Source organism: Podarcis bocagei (assembly GCF_964188305.1).
Source record: "Podarcis bocagei genome assembly, chromosome: 3".
Classification (NCBI taxonomy): domain Eukaryota; kingdom Metazoa; phylum Chordata; class Lepidosauria; order Squamata; family Lacertidae; genus Podarcis; species Podarcis bocagei.
In genome coordinates, this window is record NC_138127.1 from 9,416,733 (window position 1) to 9,439,173 (window position 22,441).

The 22,441-nt window shown below is 45.9% G+C and overlaps 1 protein-coding gene across 3 annotated transcripts; it reads right to left on the reverse strand.

The window, feature by feature from the left end:
* Window positions 1–852: 852 nt before the first annotated feature.
* KBTBD11 (kelch repeat and BTB domain containing 11) lies at window positions 853–22,311 on the reverse strand. 3 transcript variants are annotated; one of them, XR_014006789.1, is made up of 3 exons: window positions 21,550–22,311; window positions 2,199–8,036; window positions 853–1,851 (listed from the first exon to the last, which is right to left on the reverse strand). XR_014006789.1 is itself a non-coding variant. In XM_081189104.1 (3 exons), the coding sequence occupies exon 3, from the start codon at window positions 5,187–5,189 to the stop codon at window positions 3,201–3,203; it is 1,989 nt and encodes a 662-aa protein (XP_081045230.1). In that variant the 5' UTR covers window positions 5,190–5,233; window positions 7,902–8,036; window positions 21,550–22,310; the 3' UTR covers window positions 2,658–3,200. The 3 variants fall into 3 exon arrangements, 2 of the variants coding, with proteins under 2 accessions (XP_081045230.1, XP_081045229.1); XM_081189104.1 differs by lacking the exon at window positions 853–1,851 and having other exon boundaries at window positions 2,658–5,233; window positions 7,902–8,036; window positions 21,550–22,310; XM_081189103.1 differs by lacking the exon at window positions 853–1,851 and having other exon boundaries at window positions 2,658–5,233; window positions 7,728–8,036; window positions 21,550–22,310.
* Between the last annotated feature and the right edge of the window lie 130 nt (window positions 22,312–22,441).

The following is a 22,441-nucleotide window of genomic DNA, read 5'->3' on the forward strand; positions in this document are numbered from 1 at the left end:
ACATGGGAAGGGTACATGGGATGGGTGCTGTAAACTGTAATGCCCACTTGTTGTGTGAACATTTATGGGGAGTGGAAGGTGGGAAAACAGAGCCCCACTGGGTCCATTGGAAACTTCCATGGGTGGATGTGCTGCCTGAAGTCAAAGTACCCCATAATACAGGATCCGTTTGTATGTTTCTCCCAGCTAATATGAATCACATCAGTGCAGTAAATTAATCTGCATGTGTTTATAAAATAAATGCACCTTTTAAATATTTCACGGTTGGAAGGCTTAACTCAGAAGATGAAAGACAAAATGCATTTCAGAGCATCTGAGGGCAATTGTGGCATTTGCAGGGTGGAGATTTGAGCAGAAAACCCGGGTAGCTACAAAGAGCGTTACTGAATGCTATTGGATCAGCCATAGTCCATAGACTTTTCAACCTTTCTGAGTCCACAGCTCCCATTCTTTCTGTGGCTCCCCTGTGGGGAAATGTGCTCCAAGCCTCAGAAGCCCAGTTATGTCAACCCTTGCCTGCAGAGCCGGCAGCCCCTCACCTCTTTTTGAACACCCTCCTCTCCTCTCCTCTCCCCTGGGCAGGCACCATTTGCCTGGGGAATATGTAGCTGCTGCAACAAACAGCTGTGGAAGCCTTTGAGAGGCAGAGACATGAGAGGGCATCAGAGGAGGGAGGGAAGGAAAGAAAGAGGGACAGAGGCCAGTGTTGCCCATGGTACCCAAGAATCATTCAAGGCATCCCAGGGTGCCACGGCGCAATAGTTGAAAACCACTGGTGTAACCTATCTGAGTGTTGTTGGAAGATGAAAAGGGTGGGCTGCTTCGTGAAGAAAGAATGGGATAAAAATCAGATAGATTGCAAAAGTAAGTGATTCACTTTTAATTTGGGATTAATTTCCATTGGGATTTATTTCCACATAAGCATGCATGAGCTTCATCTATTTGGCAAGAACACGTGCTGGAATAAAACTCAATGGCTAGGATCCAAAAAGCCAAGAAAATAGTTCTCCAAGCAGGGAGAGGCTTGGGGTTTGCTTTCCTCCAAAAGCAACCTGTCCCCCTTCTACGTGTATCAGGGCAAACTGTGTTTGGAACTGAAGGGGCTTTCAACAGTAGTGGTTAGCTCTTCAAAGGACAGAAGGAAAACATTCGCTGGGCTAGTGTAAGCCTCTTGTGTAAGCCCAGGTGGGTTGTTGTTTTTTAGGCAAGCTTACAAAGCTTAGTCAAATTTTAAATTGACTGAAAATAATTGTTTTGATGCCAATCCATATAACATGGAAGCCAATATGCTGGGACTGCCTGCAAGCCTGAAGGCTGATATTCTTCTGAGAACATGCTGCCTGGCAAGCAAATACTCAGCATAAGATTTAGAATGAAAACAAACAAACCAAAAGTATATGGCCTCTCTGTACAAAATGAACTTGACAGGTGAATTATTAACTACAATAAATCAGTCTCGTTTGCAACCTAGGGTGCTGCCTGGGCAGAATGGAAATCACCTTGTCTAAGCAAACTTCTCGTTTCCTTATGCGAACAATGGAAGAGCTATTTCTTGCAGAAGGATTCCGGACATCAAAGCAAAATATTTCAATTGTGTGCAAGAAGCTTCAAGTAAACCACATTTGGCTTTTCAGTGACTTGATTTGAAGTTAACAGCAGTGATCTGAAACGAACTGAAATCTCCCCTACAAAGAATTTACAGGTATGTTCATTCATGCCAATTTGCCAAGATTTGAATGAATGAGTTACAATACAAAACCATGATTGAAAGCCAGCAGTTATGTTAAAACCAAAATTGATAATTATGATGTGTCATATATATATATATATATATATATACCGTATTTTTCACTCTATAACACGCACCCGACCATAACACGCACGTAGTTTTTAGAGGAGGAAAATCTGTAGGCATGCCACCCGTAGGCATTCCCTCCATAACACGCACAGACATTTCCCCTTACTTTTTAGGAGGAAAAAAGTGAGTGTTATGGTGCAAAAAATACAGTATATATATATATATATATATATATATATATATATATATATATGCAGGTTTTGGTGTTTTCGGGTATCTTCCCGTGTAAGAGTTGGGGTGTCTAGGCGACGTTTCGACGAGGTCTCACTCGTCATCTTCAGGCTGGTGCTTTCGGCTTCTTGTTACTAGAACAGAGCAGGATCTCAGTGCACAACTTTACAAAAAAAAGAAGCAAAATTCAAATTTGAATTGATGAATTGATTTGTTTGTTTTAGTTAACCTCTAAACCCAAAATGTACATATAGGAGGCTTTCTACTCCCACTATGTACATATGGGAGACATTTAACTTTTTAAAAACCTTGAAATCTGGATTCTGTTAAATCACACACTGTGGATGCAACTTCCTAAGGCTGTACAACACCATGTCTTCAATAAAGACTCCATTAAATGTTAAAAAGGGGGAAAGGAGGGAGGATACTGTGACCTGGCTCTATAGTCCACTGCTTCCAACACAAGAAGCATTGTTTCTTTCCCCTGTTAATCTTCCTAAAAGGTATACTCTCTGAATGGGGACTGCCAGCAGCTTTTCTTCTGGTAATTACTACGAGCATCCAAGAAAAGAAAGCCAAGAGGTCAGGGAGGCAAAAGAAAAAGAAAGATTCCCCTTTTCCAAAGATGCATATTTACAAAAAGAACCATTTCATAGCTGAAATTCCTTTGAAAGTTGCTGCTTTCCTGAATTTTATATATATATCTCCAAAATACTTCTAGACTGGAAAGTGGCACGGGCATTGCACAACAATTAATCTATTTTAGCAGCTTTGCAATGACTGCTTTGTATCTGTGCTGAGAGGTGAGCCGTTTCTTATGTGAACTATGCTAGAGAGCTCTGAGAGGCTACAGCCAGCTAGCCAACGCTTTAGGTGGGACACCATCCCAATTCTCCATCCATAGTGGTGCATGCACGTGTTAATTTGGTAAACTTCTGACAGTGGCTTTCTGTTTGTTTCTTTCAGTGCAAAGAAGCTGTAACACACTTTTTGCCTTGGATTAGACTCTGCAAGTTAAACTGCAGCTCCAATCACTACCGCCACCAATGAAGGCTGGACACCATGCACCTGCTATGACCCTTCCCTTGGCAGAGGCCTGGTCCTGCCGATATTCATCAGAGCAAAGCACTGAGATAAACTCCAGCCGGCCTTCCCAGAGCTAGGTCAGTTCTCATAATGTCAGAGGACTTTCTGGCTCCCCCGTTTTCTCTTTCTCCGGCAGGGTAAGTACAAACGGGAGAAGGACCCCTTTAGTATCAAATGGGGCTTTGAGAAGTTCTGGCTCAAAGCTCCCCTTGAGTCCACCATCTGCTTCCACCTCGCCATTCTGGGACAGGGCAAAGCACAGCATTCCAGTCCGGTTGACACAGTAGATGGCGCCGCCCAAGGCGGCACAGCGGAACGGCTGCACCAGGTTGCCACCGGGGCACAAGGAAGCACACTGACTCCAGTGCTTGGCCACCGAATTGTACCGGAAGACCTCCACCCCACCGGCCTGCCCCGGCTCCCCACGGCTGCTGCTCACATCGAAGCGGTAGATGAAGTTCTTGTAGGACACCATGTCGGCGGAGCGTCGCCGGCTGCTGTTGTACGGGCACTCCTGCCACTCATCCCGCTTGGGGTCATACTTGAGCAGGCGGTAGAAGAGTGACCCGCCCGACACGTAGATCTCCCCGTTGCAGGTGGTGGCTTCGTGAGCCACGGCAAAAGCCCCTTTCGGCAAAGGAGCCACCGGGGTCCACCGATCTGCCCGGGGGTCGTATTTCTCCACCGTGAAGAGACACTCGCCACCCACCGCGTAGAGATAGCCGTCGAGGGCCAGCAGCTTCAGCTGTGAGCGAGGCTGCCCCATGGGCTTCACCTGGCTCCAGGTGTCCGTCAAGGGGTTGTAGCAAAAGACCTTGTCGGAGAGCCTGGCGCGGGGCTCCCCCGGCCCTGTGGAGATGCCCCCAGCCAGGAAGAGGTAGTTGTAGAGCACGCACATGGCGCACCCCTTGGCGTTGGCCTCGTCGGGCAGCCGGGTCAGCACCCTCCACTCCTTGGCCGCCTCGTGGTAGCTGTAGAGCAGGTAGCCACCGTCGTCCAGGGACACCACGGAGGAGGGGCTCTGCGGCCTGCTGCTCTCTCGGCTCTGCGGCCTGCTCCCGGCGTTGAGCCTCTCGAAGGCGTCGCTCACCTCGGCCACCAGCAGGCAGGGCTTGCCGGCGTCGAGGCGGCGCTGCAGGATCAGGTCCCTCTCGGCGCCGCTGAGGCGCCCGTAGACGGCGGGCTCGCGCAGCACCTGCAGGTAGTGGTCGCTCATGAAGCGGTAGGCGGCTTCGCGCAGCTCGGCCAGCCGCTGCTTCTTGGCCAGGCCCAGCAGCTGCAGGCAGTTGTCGAGGCGCAGCTGCGCCCTCATGGCCTCGGCGGCGCAGTGCAGGGCGCACGGCATCTGCAGCACCCGCGCGCCGCTCACCACCTCGGCCAGGTTGTCGTGGCGCACGTCGCCCATGCGCGCCGTGTACACGTAGTCGAGCAGCAGGCGCAGCGCCGCGTAGCTCACGCCCTTGACGCGCAGGATGTCCCTGGACGAGCGCGCGCGGAAGTAGTCGCTCTTGGCCGCCAGCACCGCCTTGTGCGCGCGGATCCGACGGCCCGACACCTCGATCACCAGGTCGGGCTCTTCCTCCGGCTGCGTCCCCCCCGGCGGAGAGGCGCAAGGGTCCTCCTGCAGGAGCGCTTCGCCGACGGCCTGCGCGGCAGCCGGAGGGGACGACGGCTGCTGCTGCGACGACGACGATGGCTGGCTGCTGCTACTGCTGCTGCTGCCTTCCCCTCCACTTTCCTCCTCCTCCGACTCGGACGCCGCGTTGTTGATCTCCCACTGGCTTTGCACCACGCGGCTGCCTCCGCCGCTGCCCGCCGACGACGGCGAGGAGGCTGCGTCGCGCTCGGGTGCCGGGGCTTTGTCTCCGGGAGAGCTGAAGCACAGCGAGGAGCTGAAGCCGCAGGGCGCGGGCGATTCGGCGCTGGTTCCGCCGCTGCCGAGGATGCCGTCCTCGCCGTCTGCCGCAGCGCGCCGCTCCATCGGGGCGGACGGCGAGCTGCTCCTCGCCGCCGCTTGCTCGCCGCCGGCAGCTTTCCTCGGCGACGCTAGCTGCGCCGGCTGCGCCATCTCCATCTCCCCGCAGCGCGCCTCGACCTCGCCGACAGTCCCATTCTCACCTGGGGGAAGGACACAAGACAGCGCTGAGTTCTCCATCGGCCCTCGGAGGGCTCTCGCCTGCCTGCCTGCCAGCCACCCCCTCTCTCTCTTTCTCTGTCTCCTGCTTCTCTTGCCCTCCCTCGCAGGCACCTCCTTTTCCTCCCACTGCCTCCCCTCGTGCTGCCTGGCAGCTCTGGAGGCGACTGTGGACGCTCGCTTTTGCTCAGCTCTTAGGTTGGGTTGGGTTTTTGTTGGTTTTTTCCCTTCCCCTTGGCGCTCGGTCAATTTCCGCACTAGTTTCCCAGCCGTCGGGCTTCTCTCAGCAGCTAGAGAGCCGCTCACCGCTGAACTTTTGAACTGCCGAATGGTGTATATAGTTCAGCTCGCGCTGTTTGATCAGGTCACAATATCCCTGAGTGGCATTGCAAAGCCTACATACAGTATAGTAAATTATCGCACGTCCTAGGGAGGTGGGGCCGGAAGATCTGTGCAGGGGATTTCCTGATACCCAGCTCCCATTCTTCCAAAGTCATTTTATGGCATCCTCAAGATGGCTTTATATCTTCTCAGTAAATCACATAGTTCTGCAGTGGATCAGAAGTGGTTATCCACTTTCCTCATTTCCAACCCTTCCCCTGAATATTTCTGTAAGCCTGTCTACCCTATCAGCAAAGTCTTGTTCTCACCCTGTCAAGCCAAATTTAACATTCTGCACCAAGGCAAATTTGACCTCTGGAGATTATGCAATCTAAGCAGAGCTTTGTGTGTTACATGATTTCTTCCTCCAAGTTCTTACACTCCATGCTCTGAGCCAGCTTTTAGATTTCACCAGGTTATCACCCTTACTTTCAAACTGATCTGTATAGTCTTGAGAACTGAAAACTTGCTGCTTTAGAAACGGAAGCATTATACCTGTTTTCAATTGATGCTCTGGTTAACAAAATCTACACCATCCTCCCTTTAACATTTCTAAGGGCTAAATCTGCACAGAAGTACAGTAATAATCTGATGGTCATGGGCCTACTCAGAAGTAGCCTGAGTTCACCAGGATTTACTTCCAACTAAAGGTGCATTGGTTTGCGGTGAGATAGCTTCTTTGCCAGATCCTATCTGTTTTTACTGAGAAGTAAGTTTCATGAGTTTTGATGGTATCCGGCTTCTACATAAGCACACATTATTTTGCAGCCTTAATTGCACCAAGAAAACTGCAGACTTAAGCAGAAAAGCAATGAGTCCAGCAGGCAGTTCATACAATATCAGTAGAGCACAAAGTTCAGTTTGGAGCCTGTGGAATGAGTTTGGTCACACACTGAAACAGTAATACCTCTTTAAATGCTTTGATGCATAACTAAGACTCCAATCTGTGCGGGGGGAGATTTGACTATACGATTTGCAATTTGGAAAGACTTCTGAGAACTGGTAGCTTGAGTGCCCAGCAAAGCTATTATGCAACTAAAATTCAGCCCACCTAAGACTGCACCATCTTCCAATCACTCTTGTATGTGGCTCTGCTTTTTGAAGGATGACCAGTAGCAAACAACACCAAACAGGAACCAGTGGTGGTGTAGTGGTTAGAGGACTAGGACCTGGGAGACTAGGGTTCAAATCCCCACTCGTCCATGAAGCTCACTCGGTGGCCTTGGACCAGCAACTGCCTCTCAGCCTAATCTACATCCCAGGATTGTTGGGGGGATTAAATGAGGAGTGGTAGAACTATGGAAGCCACCAGGCTCCATGGAGCAAAAAAGGTGGGATATAAATGCAGCAAATGAATAAATAAAATAAATGTTGACATTGTAGTGCTGTATATGATCAGCAGCCACTATCCTCTCGATACTGCTATATGTGCATCAGTTATGAATGGAAAGAGAGCAAGGCATTCAGAAGAACCTATGGCACCACACATATTGTTGGGCACCAATTCCCATCAGTCTGACCTTGAGTATTTTTCAAAGGTGATGCCAGAGTGGGCAGCCATCTATCAGGGATGCTGTAGTTGCTCTGCTGCATCGAGCAGACCCTACATCAAGCAGAGTTGGACTTCTAAAGTTACCGTCTATCTCTGATGGCAAGACTGCACAGCCTTTAAGCAGGAACCGATTTAGCATTGGGTTATCAGTCTCCTATTTAAATTGTGGTTTGCCCATAGTATAAGCCTATGGAAAGATGGGTCTGTAAAGGCAGAATAATGCTATCTAAGGCTAGTCCATCCAACTTGTCAACTAAGTGGCTAACTGATTAAATCATCTACTTGTGATTAAGAATCAAGGGACTCTGACTTCCCCTTTCAATAGTGCAGGATCCTTGTACACACGTACATACACACACACACAAAGGAAGGATAATTCTGCAGAATGCAGCTTTTACAGACACTGCAGTAATGCAATGGGAAAAGCTGGACCTCATGATGGCCTGGTGATACAAATGTTTAGTTGGAACTATTGATCAGTTAATATTTGCTAATTGGTTGACAGCTGAAACTTATAAGAAGAAGTTAATGGATGGTTCTGCTACCTGAAGCTCTTGTGATCGATGGCATCTTCAGTGCTCCTTCAATGGACTTGAGAATGTGGTCCTTTATTATAGTAATAATAATAATTATTGACTATCAGTGAGCATTGAATATCATCATTCCAGAATATATTTCTGCAGTTATTTCAGTGGAATAAATTAATGGCAATACTGTACATTTTCAGAACATTTTAGGGGGAGATTCTGCACCAATCTCCCCCTTGGGTCAGCAAGCTGGCACGGGAATTTCCTTCAATCAGCGTCAAAAAGGTATTCCATTTCTCAACGATTCACTGTGCATCTTCCGTCCACCTATATGATAAAAACAGTTTTGGTTATCATTCAGTTTTAAAAACGAAACAATTCCACATGTATTTTGTCTGAATTGATTTCCCCAAAGTAAACTTTTATATCATTACTGTAGTTTAGTTTCCTTTAATGGTGGATTCTGTATCTCATAAGCTAAACCAACTTTCTTTTTCTAGGTGTTCCTTTAATACAGTATAGGAACCAAAACTGTTGTTTGTTTTAGAGTTTGCCTACTACCTACTGGAATAGAAGATTATAATGCTCCTATCCGCTAATTAGGAGTGTTCCATCCTACATATTTGGTGAAACACATCTACTGGGCAATTAATCCAGCAGGCATGGATGAGGAGTTTACATTTCCACCCACATCAGAAGATGCATCCAGCCCATGCAATGGGACCTAGATGAATACTGCATTCAAACCTGTAAACCTAAATACAGCCCTTCTTTGAAGTATCACATAATAAGACTGTGATCCTCTGCTTACTTTCCCTGGAGGAGACTGACTGATTTCATAAAATTAAGGGCCAAACTAGACATGGCATTTTTCACATCATTTGCCCTTTTTATAGTTGTTTAAAAGAAGAAACTGACATGGCTGGACCCCACGCTGGACTGCGATTATGGCCTGGCAGGAGAGGGGAGATAACCCTGTATCCCCCCTCCCATCAGAATCTCCCCCATTTATGCAATGGGAGGAAAGGTTCCATGAGAAGTGAAAGGAAGGATATCGATGTAAGAAAATAAATAATGGTTTGGTGCTGAGCTGAGACCAACAGTTAAGTTGGATACTCAAATCTGTTATCTAAAATTATAGCCCAGCATTAAAATACGCATATTGACAGTTTGCCTCAAATGGTATCCCAAGCATCTACAGTGGTACCTCGGGTACTATTTAATTTGTTCTTAACCTGAAGCACCACTTTAGCTAATGGGACCTCCTGCTGCCTCCGTGCCACCGGAGCACGATTTCTGTTCTCATCCTGAAGCAAAGTTCTTAACCTGAAGCACTATTTCTGGCTTAGCGGAGTCTGTAACCTGAAACGTATGTAACCCGAGGTACCACTGTATTTGCGAAAGCAAAAGCAGCAGATTTCAGCATTGGGGCCATAAGGATCCCAAGTTATTCAACTGACTTACAAATCTGGTTAGTTTAAAGAAGCAGTTCAGGGTGTTCTTTATCATGGTTTTAATCAATTGTCCAAAAATCATGGCACCTTGCAGGGTGTTTTTTTTTTTTTATAGAATACCCAATAACTTCATAGCAGAGGTGGTAACTCACATTCACCAATTTTATCTATATTTTGCTTTCCATTTACATTTTTATTTGACATGTAAAACATGCAAGTCAGTTATCTTTTGTCAGCAGTGAATTTCATTTCAGGTGGTTTTGGTCTCATGGTTTTGTTTTCTTGCATCCACAGTTCATTTTTTAGGATTTTCTCAGTTTGCCTTCCTCACCAGAAAGAAAATCATTTTCCTTGGAAAGTTTGTGATCCAGGTTTGGCAGATGCTTTACTTTCCAAAAAGTCACTTTCATTTTTAATTTACAAACTCAGTTTCCAGTCTAGGCTGTGCTTACGAAACAAGCCAATCCCGCAAAGTCCTCTTCATCAAAGCTTTGCAAAAATGAGAAAAAAACTCTTAAGCAAGTACATGCAGGACTCCTAAAGCTTCTTAAATATAGAGCAAAACCTGAGCATGCACATGCATGCACACACCAACCAAATCAAATCCAGCTTTAATGATTAGTTTGCATGATGTGCCCACAGAATCTTACTGCATACGTGGGGGAAAGCTTGTGGTACATTTCTGTTAAAGATGGAGAGCCTAGCCTGTCACCTGTGAAACATTTCATTTATTAAATAACTGAAGACTTAATGAATTTGTAGATTTTTGTTGCTGTTACTTCTGTTGATTTAGTCCGGGATGAATGGAAATGTCAGAAGACAGCGGACATAGGAACCTCCAGCAACCCTGAATTGTGCTGACAGTCTTGGCGGTGAGTCACTAGCAATATCCTGGACCTGTGCCCCCTCAACGAGCAAACAGAGACTTAAAATTGGCAAAGAAAGTCTTGGCAATCATAAGCAGCCTTCTGAGATTGCATTTTGAGCAAGAGAAGTGTTGTTAATATACATACGGAAGGTCATATTTCCTAAGCACTTGCCTACCTATGCATTTATTCGCCACATGTTCCCCAGTTTTGCTTTTTCCTGTTAAAACAGCGCGGCCCTTTCACCAAACATCTCTCCACATTTCCCAGCCACACTTAGATGTGAATGTGCCAGGCACAGCTCATTAGAATCAAAAAGTGTATAACCCTCTCATATAAGATGTTTGTGTCTCCTTGGTTTGAACGGAACTTTTTATATAGGAATCTGCCTTATTCCAGATCAAGCTATCCATGTGGCTCACTGTCTACTCCAATAAATGTCACTCCCATTACCTTTCATCCTTTTTAAAACTGGAGATGTCTGAGATTGGACATGGGATCTTCTTCATGAGAAGCATGTGTTCCACCACAGAGCTATTGGTCCTCCCCAAATGGAATTTAAGGCTATCCATGTCTGAAGCAATGGGTTTTTCTGTTTTGTTTATGGAAGCACCGCCATAGTTTAGTCCCATAATGAAAACTGGACACATAAGAGCTGGAAGGGACCAATGAAGGAACATGCAACTGTTCCATGTTTGATCAGACCTGCAACCTTGGCATTATCAGCACCACGCTGTCATGAACTGAGCTATCCAGACTGACTTACAGAAGGTTTATTCTCCAAGTCTAGTCTCAATTGTGTGGCCCATTAAAAACCTATAACTTTACAAAGGAGTGGCTCTCAAACGCTCTTGTCAACAAGACTGTGGATACGGGTTTGTAAGACTAATATTTGCTAAGATCTTACGTTTCCAGAAATGTTTTTAAATTATTGGATATAGCAAACTGTCCTTCATGTAAACATAGAATAAAACAAACAAACAATGTCAAATAAAACAAAATTGAGAAGACCTTTTACAGCATAAAGGCACTGATTCAAACGGCTGAATCCAGACATAGTCATGCTTAGAGTAAATAATGGTAATAATTCAAGGGTATACTCTAAGCAGGACTAAGTTTAGAGCCAACAGAAACAATTTTTAGTCCTCCTAATGTCAACATGAACAAGTTAAAGCATGTGCTGAACTCCCAATGAAACTGAGGGTGTTTCGTACCTGAAAAAGATGTTTTAGCTGAGTCAACATGAAAATGAAAAGCTGTATTTTGCTTTGTTTTTAAAAACTGCCCCATCACCAAACATTTTAGAGAAACTGCCTCATGGGAAATTTCAGGAAGGAAGGGTTTTTTATTTGGCTTAAGTAAAGCAGTGGTCAAAACTGCACTTTGAGCAATTTGACTTAACTACAGGATGTGTCTTAAAGAGATTGTGTCATTACATCTACTCTCAAAGTGCTTATTAAACTTCTTCATTATCCATAACTGGTCGTATTATTATACTCCCAGAGTGCTTGAGAAAAGTACATTTATTCCATCTCGTAAGTATGAATTTCTCCAAACAATCTCTATGACAACAAAAACTAAGCTCCCAGGAATAAATTTCCCTGATTAGGACCACACATGCATAACTACACATAGAATAAGTTTGGTGTGTGTTTGTGTGTGTGTGTGTGTGTGTGTGTGTGTAAAATCAGAGAACAAACAAGCTGCATAGCCCCCAAACCTCCTGAGTCCTGAGCCATCTTAACAAGGCATTTTATTACAAAGTAATGCCAGCCTATCATTGTTTGTAAGGTAGGGAATTTAATTCAACCCCTGATCAGGTCCTTCTTTCTGAAAACACGATGGAACAAACCTCTCTCGAAAGGCAGGTCAAGCTGTGTGTCTTTATTTCCTTCTGGAGAACTCTCATTTTCAAGCACAAACATTCGCATGAGGGAGAGGGCTGCCCAGACCTGCGCAGCACGTCACTTCCATCCCATTTACAGCCTTCCATTAGTTTGAGGGCAACAGTTTGATGCAGGGAGCCTCCTCTAACCAAAAAGTCTCCTCGGGTGATTTAAAACAGTTAAATTGCATAGAAATAGAGAAGTCTCCACGATTCAGACTCGGGAGCATCTTTGGATGGTGGTGATGGGGCTGTACTGTGTAGAAGGACTTGGGGGGGGGAAACCCTTCTCTCTCCATTTTCTTTTTCTTTTTCTTCTGACTCCTGTGGCACCTCACTGTTCTCCTCACTGGCTGCTTCATTTTTCTCTCTCTCTCCCTTCTGCTTCTATCCTCCCTACTTTCCTCTCTACCCTCTTGGTCACTCAGCTTTCTGTTCAGCTGCTCAGGTACCAACCCAAACCTTGGAAAACACCCAGAGCTGAAAGAGGAAGTGAGAAAAAGCACCACTCTTCCAACTTCAGCTGCTTCATCTCTATGTGTTTCAAGGGCGGACAAGGTAAACAGCCCTCGCCACCTCGTGACAAAGGGGACAGAGGGGTGATCAGAGGCTACACAAGCACCAGGGGAAGTGTTCAAAGGTGTTGGGGAGCTTCAGAGAGCCCATGCATCCAGCCCACACTCTGTCCAAATGTTTGCTTCTAGTGTGCTAAACAGAAACATACATTGCTTCCCTCTCCCTGAACCCTGCATATTGGAACTGGTCATGATAAAGGTGCTGTTTGAACACTGGCATTTTCCAGTCAGCTAACCACCACTGAAGATGCTTCAGTATCCTTTAACTTAGCAGTCAAGTACTCTTGCATGATGCAGCAGGATTTCACAGTGCGAAACCTTATCCACTAAACAGCTCAGCACTGACTGCAAAACCTAGCCAACATGAGCAGGCAGAATTTTTATTATGTTCTATCAACAGTGCAGATCAGGAGATTTTCTCAGCTGACCTTAATAATAATTCAAGGATTTTGAAAAATGAAGGCAGAGCCAAGAGTCTCCCTTTCAAGTCTCCCTTTCTCCTTTATGACTGCCCAAATTTACCTTGTTAATTTTATTTTCTTTGTTGTTGTCTGGAATCATAGAATGGCATAGTTGGAAGGGACACCGGAGACTCATCTGGTCCAACCCCTGCAATACAGGAATCTCAACAAGTGGTCTGCCATCCAATTTGAAACCATAGAGGACCCTGCTTAGCATTACAAATGTGCTAGCAGTTTTATTCCTGCATCACTTTCCACAGAAAAGTCAGGTCTGCAAGAAACAGACCCAGAAATCTTGTGGATTAATGGTGAGTGACTTAACACGGTGTAATCTTGGCACAACTCTAGCCAGGTACTGGGCCAAAAAAAGCAAACAAATTTATCATGGATTATCAGAGAAAGGCTGTCCTTGGCTGTTGGGGATGTCATGGCAATCAGAAAGAGAATTCAAAGGAATGGTTTAAAATATACTTGTCTGCAAAAACTGTACTGAACAGCCCATCTGCTGAGGAATGCAGTGAGTAGTAATGTCCATTTCCTTTGTTCCCAGGGAGGAACTAAATAGCCAGAAATAGGGATTTGGGGTATTTGTCATGGTTGGTCAATGAATTCAGGTTAGAGGTAGAATGAATAGATAGATAGATGCCCTCAGCCAGGATTGTGGAGATTTCCCTGAATAAATTCTATTTATTTTTTTTGCATCAAACTAGAGGAAGTAATTTATTTATTAAATTCATAACCCATCCTTTCTCCTCGAGAAGCTCAGCGAGGCAATGATGACTACTAGCCACTCTCTGACCCAGCTGGGCCATAGTAGATGCTGGACCTTTCAGTGGAACCTTGTTAGTACTTATCAGTTCTGCAAAGGTAAAGGTAAAGGGACCCCTGACCATTAGGTCCAGTCGTGACCGACTCAGGGGTTGTGGTGCTTATCTCACTTTATTGGCTGAGGGAGCCGGTGTACAGCTTCCGGGTCATGTGGCCAGCATAACTAAGCTGCTTCTGGTGAACCAGAGCAGCGCATGGAAACGCCATTTACTTTCCCTCCAGAGCAGTACCTATTTATCTACTTGTACTTTGACGTGCTTTTGAACTGCTAGGTTGGCAGGAGAACGAGTAACGGGAGTCACCCCGTCGTGGGGATTCGAACTACCAACCTTCTGATGGGCAAGTCCTAGGCTCTGTGGTTTAACCCACAGCACCATCCATGTCCCTTCAGTTCTGCAAAACTGATGATCAAATGTCAGTTCCAGTTTGGAGGGACGACTTCAGCAAGGACATGAGTTAAATTCATGCTCATAATCTGTGCCCTCCTGTTCACCACCTTATAAGAACCAATGGCAGCAGAAATGAATATAGGAGTAACCATGCCATCTGGAAGCTTGATACGAAATGACTATGTGGACATCCACATTCATTTGAGATACAATGGGGGGGGGGGAGTCACAAAGAGGCAGAGAATTCTCCATTCCTTTAACACACGCATTCACACATTCCTGTGGATCCCTATCCATGCTACCTTCATGGCGATGCAGACCAAACTGCTCCACTGCCCATTCATATAGCAAACAGGTCACCATGAATCACAGCACATTGTGCTCCATAGACAGTGACATCACTCTGCCCAGGTCTATGCAAGCCCAGACTGAACAAATAGCAGCAGCCTGTTCCATGAGGATTTCCACCAAAGAAAAGGATAGGTGGGACTGAAGGAGCCTAAGGCATTATTAGCATTCAACAAGCACTGTCTGGGGTGGAAAATTTCAGCCTCCCAAATATTATTGGACTACAGCTCCCATAATCTCCAACCACTGGCAAGGTTGGCTGAGACTGATGGGAGTTGTAGTCCAACAACACCCCTGGTCTAGGAGCAGCACTTGTTGAGCTGTTACAGTTTGTTGCCCACTTCTGGGGCTTTGGCACATTGGCAAAAAAACCCCAACAACCTGTTGTGGGACTCACACACACAAACATCACAACCTATTATATCGGCAACAATGGAAAGCTTCTTTCAAGCCTAATTTTTGGTTTATAGTAAAAGAGAACCCTGTGTGCACTATAGAAGGTATCTGCAGACACATGGGTGCCCATGGGTGCCCTGTTGGCAACTTCTTGTTTAGAGGCCATGGTTTACTCTGAGGGCCAGGGATAGAGAACCTGTGGCCCTCAAGATACTGGACTATAGAGCATATCACCCCTGACCTTTATGCTAAACTGGCTGATGGGAGCTGGACCCCCAAATGTATGGAGAGCAACAGGCTCCTCACCCCTGATACGGGCACACAACAGTGTGCAGGGGATTGTGAGATTGTGAAACAAGCCATTTCTTTCCACCCAGTCCAACATAAGCAGCCCCTTGTTATCCACCCTACTTGCTTTATACTAGCATTGCACAGGTTGCAGGGTCTCAGATGGACAGGCATGTGCCTCTCTTCCAAGCTGCCAAGTGGCTTCTTCCCAACCCCCGCAGAGCTCCACTGAACTTGTGTCCCACTTCCAAGAGAGTTTATGTAACAGACAGAGCCCCGGGCATCACTTGTCAAATTACATGCTCAGCATGAGGCTGCTGTTTTAAGGAAGGTTCCTCTTGAATAAACAATCTGGAAAATGCAGCCCTTGTCATTTAACTTGAGACCGTGTGTGTGTGTGTGTGTGTGTGTGTGTGTGTGTGTCTAAAAATAGAATAATGGAAGCCTCCATTTGACTTGAGGAATAGAGACTCTATTTAACACTATAATTTGCACACTGGAGGAGGTGCCTACCTAAAATAACAAATAGTTATGCAGCCATACCTAGAGAGCACTTTGCTCAGCACCCAGCAATTAACATCCTCTTCCTGATTGGGCCTTTTGGCTGGGACACTTATGCCAACCACAAAATACTATTTGCCACTGGAAATTCCACATGTGAATAATTAAAATCAGTTAATTTTTGTCAAGATGCAATCCAACCCCTTTTCTAGAAAAGTATCGTATTTTTACAGTGCATTGGAATATTTCAGTAATAATAATAATCATCATCATCATCATCATCATCATCTATTATTTATACCCCGCTCATCTGGAAGCACATGTAGGAAACACGTGTCACATGCTAAAAGAAAAGTTACTTCAGATATTCTCTTAAATAAACCATAAAGTGCTTTTCTTCCACCACCTTATTATATACTAAAAATAGAATTTCATGTAGAATTATGTTCATAATTCAGGAGCTCAGAGGGAGCTAACAAGAAGAATGTCTGGTTTTCTGTTCTGTTGAAGGGAATGGATTCTTCAACTGCAACAGAGCGTTCATAGCTGTGAAACAGTATGATGGCTGTAGCATCCATCTCTAATGCAGTAGCACAGGAAAAAGTAGGGTTGATGTGCTCTGTTACAGAGTGACCCTAAGCACATTCACCCAGAACTAAGTCCTACTGAGTTCAATAGGGTTTATTCCCAAGAGGAGGGCAGCCTTATGCTGCAATCCTGTATACACTTGAGTAAGGGCTACTAACTCAGTAGGACTACATTCTGAGTAAATGTGCAGTATTGCTGAGTAATACTAATAAATAGAGGATAGAGGATAGATGATGATAGATAGATGATAGGTGATAGGTGATAGGTGATAGATGATGATGATAGATAGATAGATAGATAGATAGATAGATAGATAGATAGATAGATGATAGATAGATAGATAGATAGATAGATAGATAGATGATAGATAGATGATAGATAGATGATAGATAGATAGATAGATAGATGATAGATGATAAATGATAGATAGATAGATGATAGATAGATAGATGATAGATAGATAGATGTAAAATCTGCAACCTTCTGAGATCACTATGCGATTCTTTCACTGAAAGCTTATCTTTAGAATTATTTAAATTAGAATGTTACCATGGACACATGTCCTCTGCTTGCACTAGATTCTTTGCTCAGAGGTAAACCTAGGACAGTCCCAAATACTGTATAATTTGGCCTTCATGGAGAATGCGGTGGACAATGGCCTTTACTACAGAGCTGTGAAATGCCTGTGACTTGGACCTGCTTCATATAATCAGAGATGGAGAAATACTGTACACCGTGAGGTCATCTTTGTGCATGCAATGTAACATAACATCAGATGTTGCAGCAGCCAGCCAGCCAGCCACACAATGTGTTCATTCACTTCACTGCTTCTGTCCCTGAGGCGAAATGGTGTCTCCTGTTTAGGCATTGGTACAGTCACTCATCCAGCATTTCTCCCCCCCCCTTCTTTGCTGTGGAGGTGGCAAGGGGGGGGTGAGTAAATTTAGCAGGACTCCTCCTCTCCAGTGACTTATGGTGTTTTGCGTTAGGCTAGACATAAGGCAACATCTCCCACTTCTCCATCGATAAAGAACTAAGGGGGAAAGTGCCTGAGAAATGGTTTATCATGGGAAGGGGGAGCAGGGTAGACACCACACAGCTTAACTCAGAACGAAAAGGTGAAATCCTCTAGAGAAAGAGTAGGAAAAGGAATTTCCTGCTGGAAAGATACGTAGCCCAGATCCACAATGCATTAGTTATCAACAAGGTTAGGGCTATATCCTGGCTGTTGCTGGAATGAAGGGGGAAAGTATTGTCAAATATCTCTGTTGCTCTTTGTTAGGAGTGCAGGGTTCACAACCACACAATGCAAAGCAGGACTTAACATGTGAGCAGCCACCCCAGTGGGGCACTTAACTCGCAAGCTCGGGAGGGAAAGCCTTCAGCCTGGTGCATTATGACCTTTGCTTTCAAATGGATCCCCTGGAGTGGAGGGAAGCTGCAGCTCATGGCGTGAAGGGGTAGCTGCATAACACACTAGAGGAGCACTTGCTTCATTTTAATAATAATAATAATAATAATAATAATAATAATAATAATAATAATAATAATAATAAATCCCTCATTTGGTTTTCACTTTGGGATTAGGTACAGACAGAAGCAGCTGTTTCCAAGGCTTTTTTTAAAAAAAGGAATATCATTTGGTTCAAATGTATTTTGTACACAACTACCATTTCTTTCTGCCAAAGAATCTAATAATTGCAGCGGGGGGTGGTTAGCAAGGGGAAACCCTGCTAGAAAGAGGTACCTAGAGGTTTCCAGGGTTCTTTATGTAGAGGAAATTACTTAAATTACTTATGATGTTGATAAACTCCCAGGAGTAGATTTGGATAACTATTTATAGCTTGTAAATTCACTCAAAGGTAGCTGAAACTATCTAAACCGGGGGGGGGGAGTCAACATGGCACACCCCAAATGTCATTGGACTACAACTCCTATAATCTTGGACCACCAGCCATGTTGAATGAGGCTGATGTGGGAGCCAGAATCCGACAACATCAGCAGGGCACCACATTGGTTAGCCCTGGTGAAGACAGTGTGTAAAATACAGCTATGCATGTCTCCTGAGCATGAGCTTCCTTATGGAACTGGACAAGTACAGAAAAGGCCACCTCCTTTTGTGTGGCTGAATGGTGCACAGGCCCAGTATAAAACACTCAAGGGAAATCAATCTACAGTTTTATATGCACTACACTGAGATCATGGACCACTTATAAACGCCATCTCCTACTCCTCAAAAGATTCCATCAATGGTGTCTCTGAAAAATGTTATACATCACTTGGGAAGACTGGGGAATGAATGCCAGTGTACTGGAAGAAGCAAAGATCACCAGTGTCGATGCAATGATTCTTCAACATCAACTTTGTTGGAGTGGTCATGTTGTTCGGATGCCTGATTATCATCTGCCAAAGCAACGACTCGATTCCGAACTTAAAAATGGAAAGCGTAATGCTGGTGGTCAACAAAAGAGGTTTAAAGACTCTCTCAAGAGAAATCTAAAAAAAATGTAGTATAAACACCGACAACTGTGAAACACTGGCATGCGAGTGCTCCAGTTAGAGAACAGCCTTTACCAAAGGTGTCATGGGCTTTGAAGACACTCAAACTCAGGACAAAAGGGGGAAATGTGCTAAGAGGAAGGCATGTTTGGCAAACCCTCACTGTGAAAAACTCCCACCCAGAAACCTATGTCCCCACTGTGGAAGGACGTGTGGATCCAGAATTGGCCTCCATAATCACAGACTCACTGTTAAGACCATGCTCCATGGAAGACAATCTTACTCGGCAACAAGTGATTGCTGAGGAGGAGGAGGAGGAGGAGGAGGAGGAGGAGGAGGAAGAAGAAGAAGAAGAAGAAGAAGAAGAAGATCATATCCTGTACTGTGTTGAGTTTGTGTGCCTTTATATATAGACACACACATAGCCATTCTGCACACAGGCAATGAATCTGAAAGCAAACCAGACATTCCAAGCTGCTTATGATACAGCAGTACCAAAGAACTCTACCGGTGCCACTACTTGAAAGACATTTCAAATTCTCACAGCATGCAAAGCTGCCATGTCAGGAAGAAAGCTAAGGTAGAATCTTTACGGGGGTGAGGGTGGATGGTAGCAACTGCCTTGCACACTGATATAGTCCCAATTCAATCCCCAGCATCTTCAGCTAGAGCTGAAAGTGTCTCCTGTCTGAAACCCCTGCAAGCCACTGACTTGCTACAAGGCAGCCTTCTCTGCTCCTAGGACTACATCTCCCAGACATGGCAAAGCTTTGCATAGTCAGGGAGAGCTTAAATCTGAGGAGTTTTCAAGTAAGCAACACGTGTGCTCTCCTGCACATGGGTACTGTTGCTGGTTTGTATCGCTCAGTAATCAGTTCCACTTAGGAAGAGGTAGGCCCTAGAATGTAGAAACATGGTGAAACTGATACTAAACATTTATGGGTCCATTTCAGTCAACACAGGGCACTTTTAACTCAATGGGACTTCCTTCTGGCTGCACTGTAAAAAGGGTTTGATTGGATGGCATTGTTTATTTTCAACATATCAATCAATACACCCCATCTTCCTTGAACGAAGTTGGCACTTCATCATTCAGATAGTACTGGTTTATACTGCCCAATGAATCACTGGGAATCATACAGAGCATTAAGAAACTATATTATTGATTACTACATCAAGATCTGGAAATAGTTCTTACTCTTGTATGTTTTATTCTCCAGGAATAAAAATGCTAAAGATGTTGATGTATTTAGTTTCTGATCTAGCACCAATTTATAGGTCTCTGCCCCACGGAACATACAGCAGGGAGAAAGGAAAGTAACAGGAGAGGTGCAGATACCATCATATGTACGTAGGCCACAATCCTACCTGCTTCCCTGGGTGTAAATTCCATTGAATTATATGGAGCTTGCTTCATAATAGAGATCCATAGGATTATGCACTATTAGGCTTCCTATAGTACAACATGAGACTCCTCTGAGTCATGGGACATTGAGCAAAAGATTCCTGCATTGCAGGGGGTTGGACTAACTAGGCAAATGCATTTTTGAGGAGGAATTTCGAGTTGAAGGAAAAAGATGCAGAACCATGTAAGTGTAATGTATAAGGAGCAAGGAGAGCATGAGCTGAAGCCAACTAAATCAAACGCAGAGCAGACCCACTGAAATCACTGGACCTGATTTGAATGGGTGATTCTGAGCATGATTTAGTTGGCTACAGCACCATGTTTAGTACAAACTTGGGGAGTGGAGGGTGGGGAATAAAAGTGTTTCCTTTTGTAAGGCTGCAATCCTGCACCCACTTGCTAAAGAATAAGCCCCACTGGTCTTAGTTATGGTGAAATATGCACTGGGTTGCTTTGTACATTCTAAGTCAGAAGGAAAGGACTTTAATATGAATCGGTCTTCTGTCTTGCAAATGCCCACCCAGCAGCTGAAGATCTCAGCTTTGGAACAATGCTGAAAAATCCCTGAGCATTCCAACAGGCCTCTAAGAAAAAAAAGCAGAAATACTGGGGATAGACGGGACCTGCAGATATGAAGTTAAACCCACCCTGGGTTTAAGCTCAGGAGAGAGGACAAGATAATATGCCTGTGCACATGACGGAGAGCATGCTCAGTGCAGCCGCGGTGTCTCACTGTACAGGCTAAGCAGCGAAGTGGATTAATCGGGATTGTGGGAAAGCGGGCGGGGATGGGGGAGCATGATGAGAACTGACATAATTCCACATCTCCATTGCCACACACATTCCGCTTGTTGTCCTGGCTGCATCTCTTTCTCTCCCGTTCCCCACCCCCTTCGACACATGTAACAACCCTGCTGCTGAATTAAGTGTTGCATTATGTGCGAGGAGACACCGGAGGAGCAATTCCTCCGGAGGGAGCCAGGAAATGTCAAGCGCGCGCGCGCCTTTCCTGCATCTCTCTCCACGCCACCCACCCGCGAGGCGAGGCGAGATCTTTCGCGCAAAGCGCGTAATAACAGGCATGTTTCCAAAAACCGCGATGAACATTAAGTTCATCATGCCTGCTGCTGCGTCTGTTTCGTTGCAAACCTCGCCGCCGGCCTTCGAGAGGGGCGTTCATGTTCCCCCGTTTCCAACTCAGCAAGCAACCATGCCTAGTGCAAAAAAAGGGGGGGCGGAAAGGGAGAAGGGAAACGCTGCGCATAGCTGTAGGAGTGCACAGGCCGCTCGCAATTACGCACGCCGAAGAACCGCAGGAGAAAGAGCAGCGGGAACGGAGGGCTCCAAAGCCACTAACCTCAGCTTGGGCCAGGCAGGCAGGCAGGCAGGCTTCTCCAAAGCAGATTTCCCTCGCAGGAGCGAGGACAAATCTCAGTCCGTTCCAACCTTTATCCTCGGCGCCACTTCCCCAGAGCACAAGAAGGAAGCCTCGGTCGGTGCCAAGCGCCGCCAAATCGCGCCTTCTTCACTCCAGCGCAGCCAGGAACACGTCTGGCCGAGCCTTGCAGTGCAGCGCCGCTACTGCGGGAAACATCCCTCGTTCAGACTGAGCCGCTTGAGGGATTTAAACGGGCAAGGCTCCCTAGTGGTCGTCGTCACCGCCACTACCTCCGCCACTTCTGGGCGCCGGGAAAGGGGAGTGTCCTCGCTGCTTCCCGCGTGGCGAGGAGCCGCATCGCGCCGTCGTCTCCGCGCACCGCGGGCAGGCGGAGTTCGGGCAGGCGGAGCGCGCACTCTCGCGCTAGGGTCTGCAACCCGCGCCGCGCTCTGCAGGCTCCTTGGCTGGCATGTTGCAGGTCGGAGGCTGGGATCCTTCACCAGGGGCTAGAGGAAGAATTCCTTTGTTTTGAGGCCGTTTCTCTTTACAGCGCTCGTCTCCGCGGCGCGCACGCAGAGCAGCCTGCCAAGGGCGCCGGAGCCTCGCCATGCGCTGCCCTGGTCTGGGTCACGTAACGTTGCGCGCCGTGCGGATGACCCTTTGTTTATCCCCGCCCGCCGTCGCCCTGTTAAACATTCCTCTGGGTTTGCTGAGAAAGTGGCACTGGGTTCAACGGGGCTTACGCCCGTGTAAATCTACATAGAACTGGGTGCACCACGCTGCAAAATAGCAGCTACTTGTCACACAGTGACACAATCCGAAACGCTTTGGCTTTAAACCTGTGGCTGGCACTCTTACTTAACCTTTTAAC

Bases quoted from the DNA above. Each gene is read 5' to 3' on its own strand.
- KBTBD11 (XM_081189103.1), bottom strand. From the start codon at position 7,752: ATGCCATCGATCACAAGAGCTTCAG. The intron at 5,234-7,727 runs GTAGCAGAACCA...TCCTTCCCCCAG, and splicing joins ATCGATCACAAGAGCTTCAG to GTGAGAATGGGACTGTCGGC.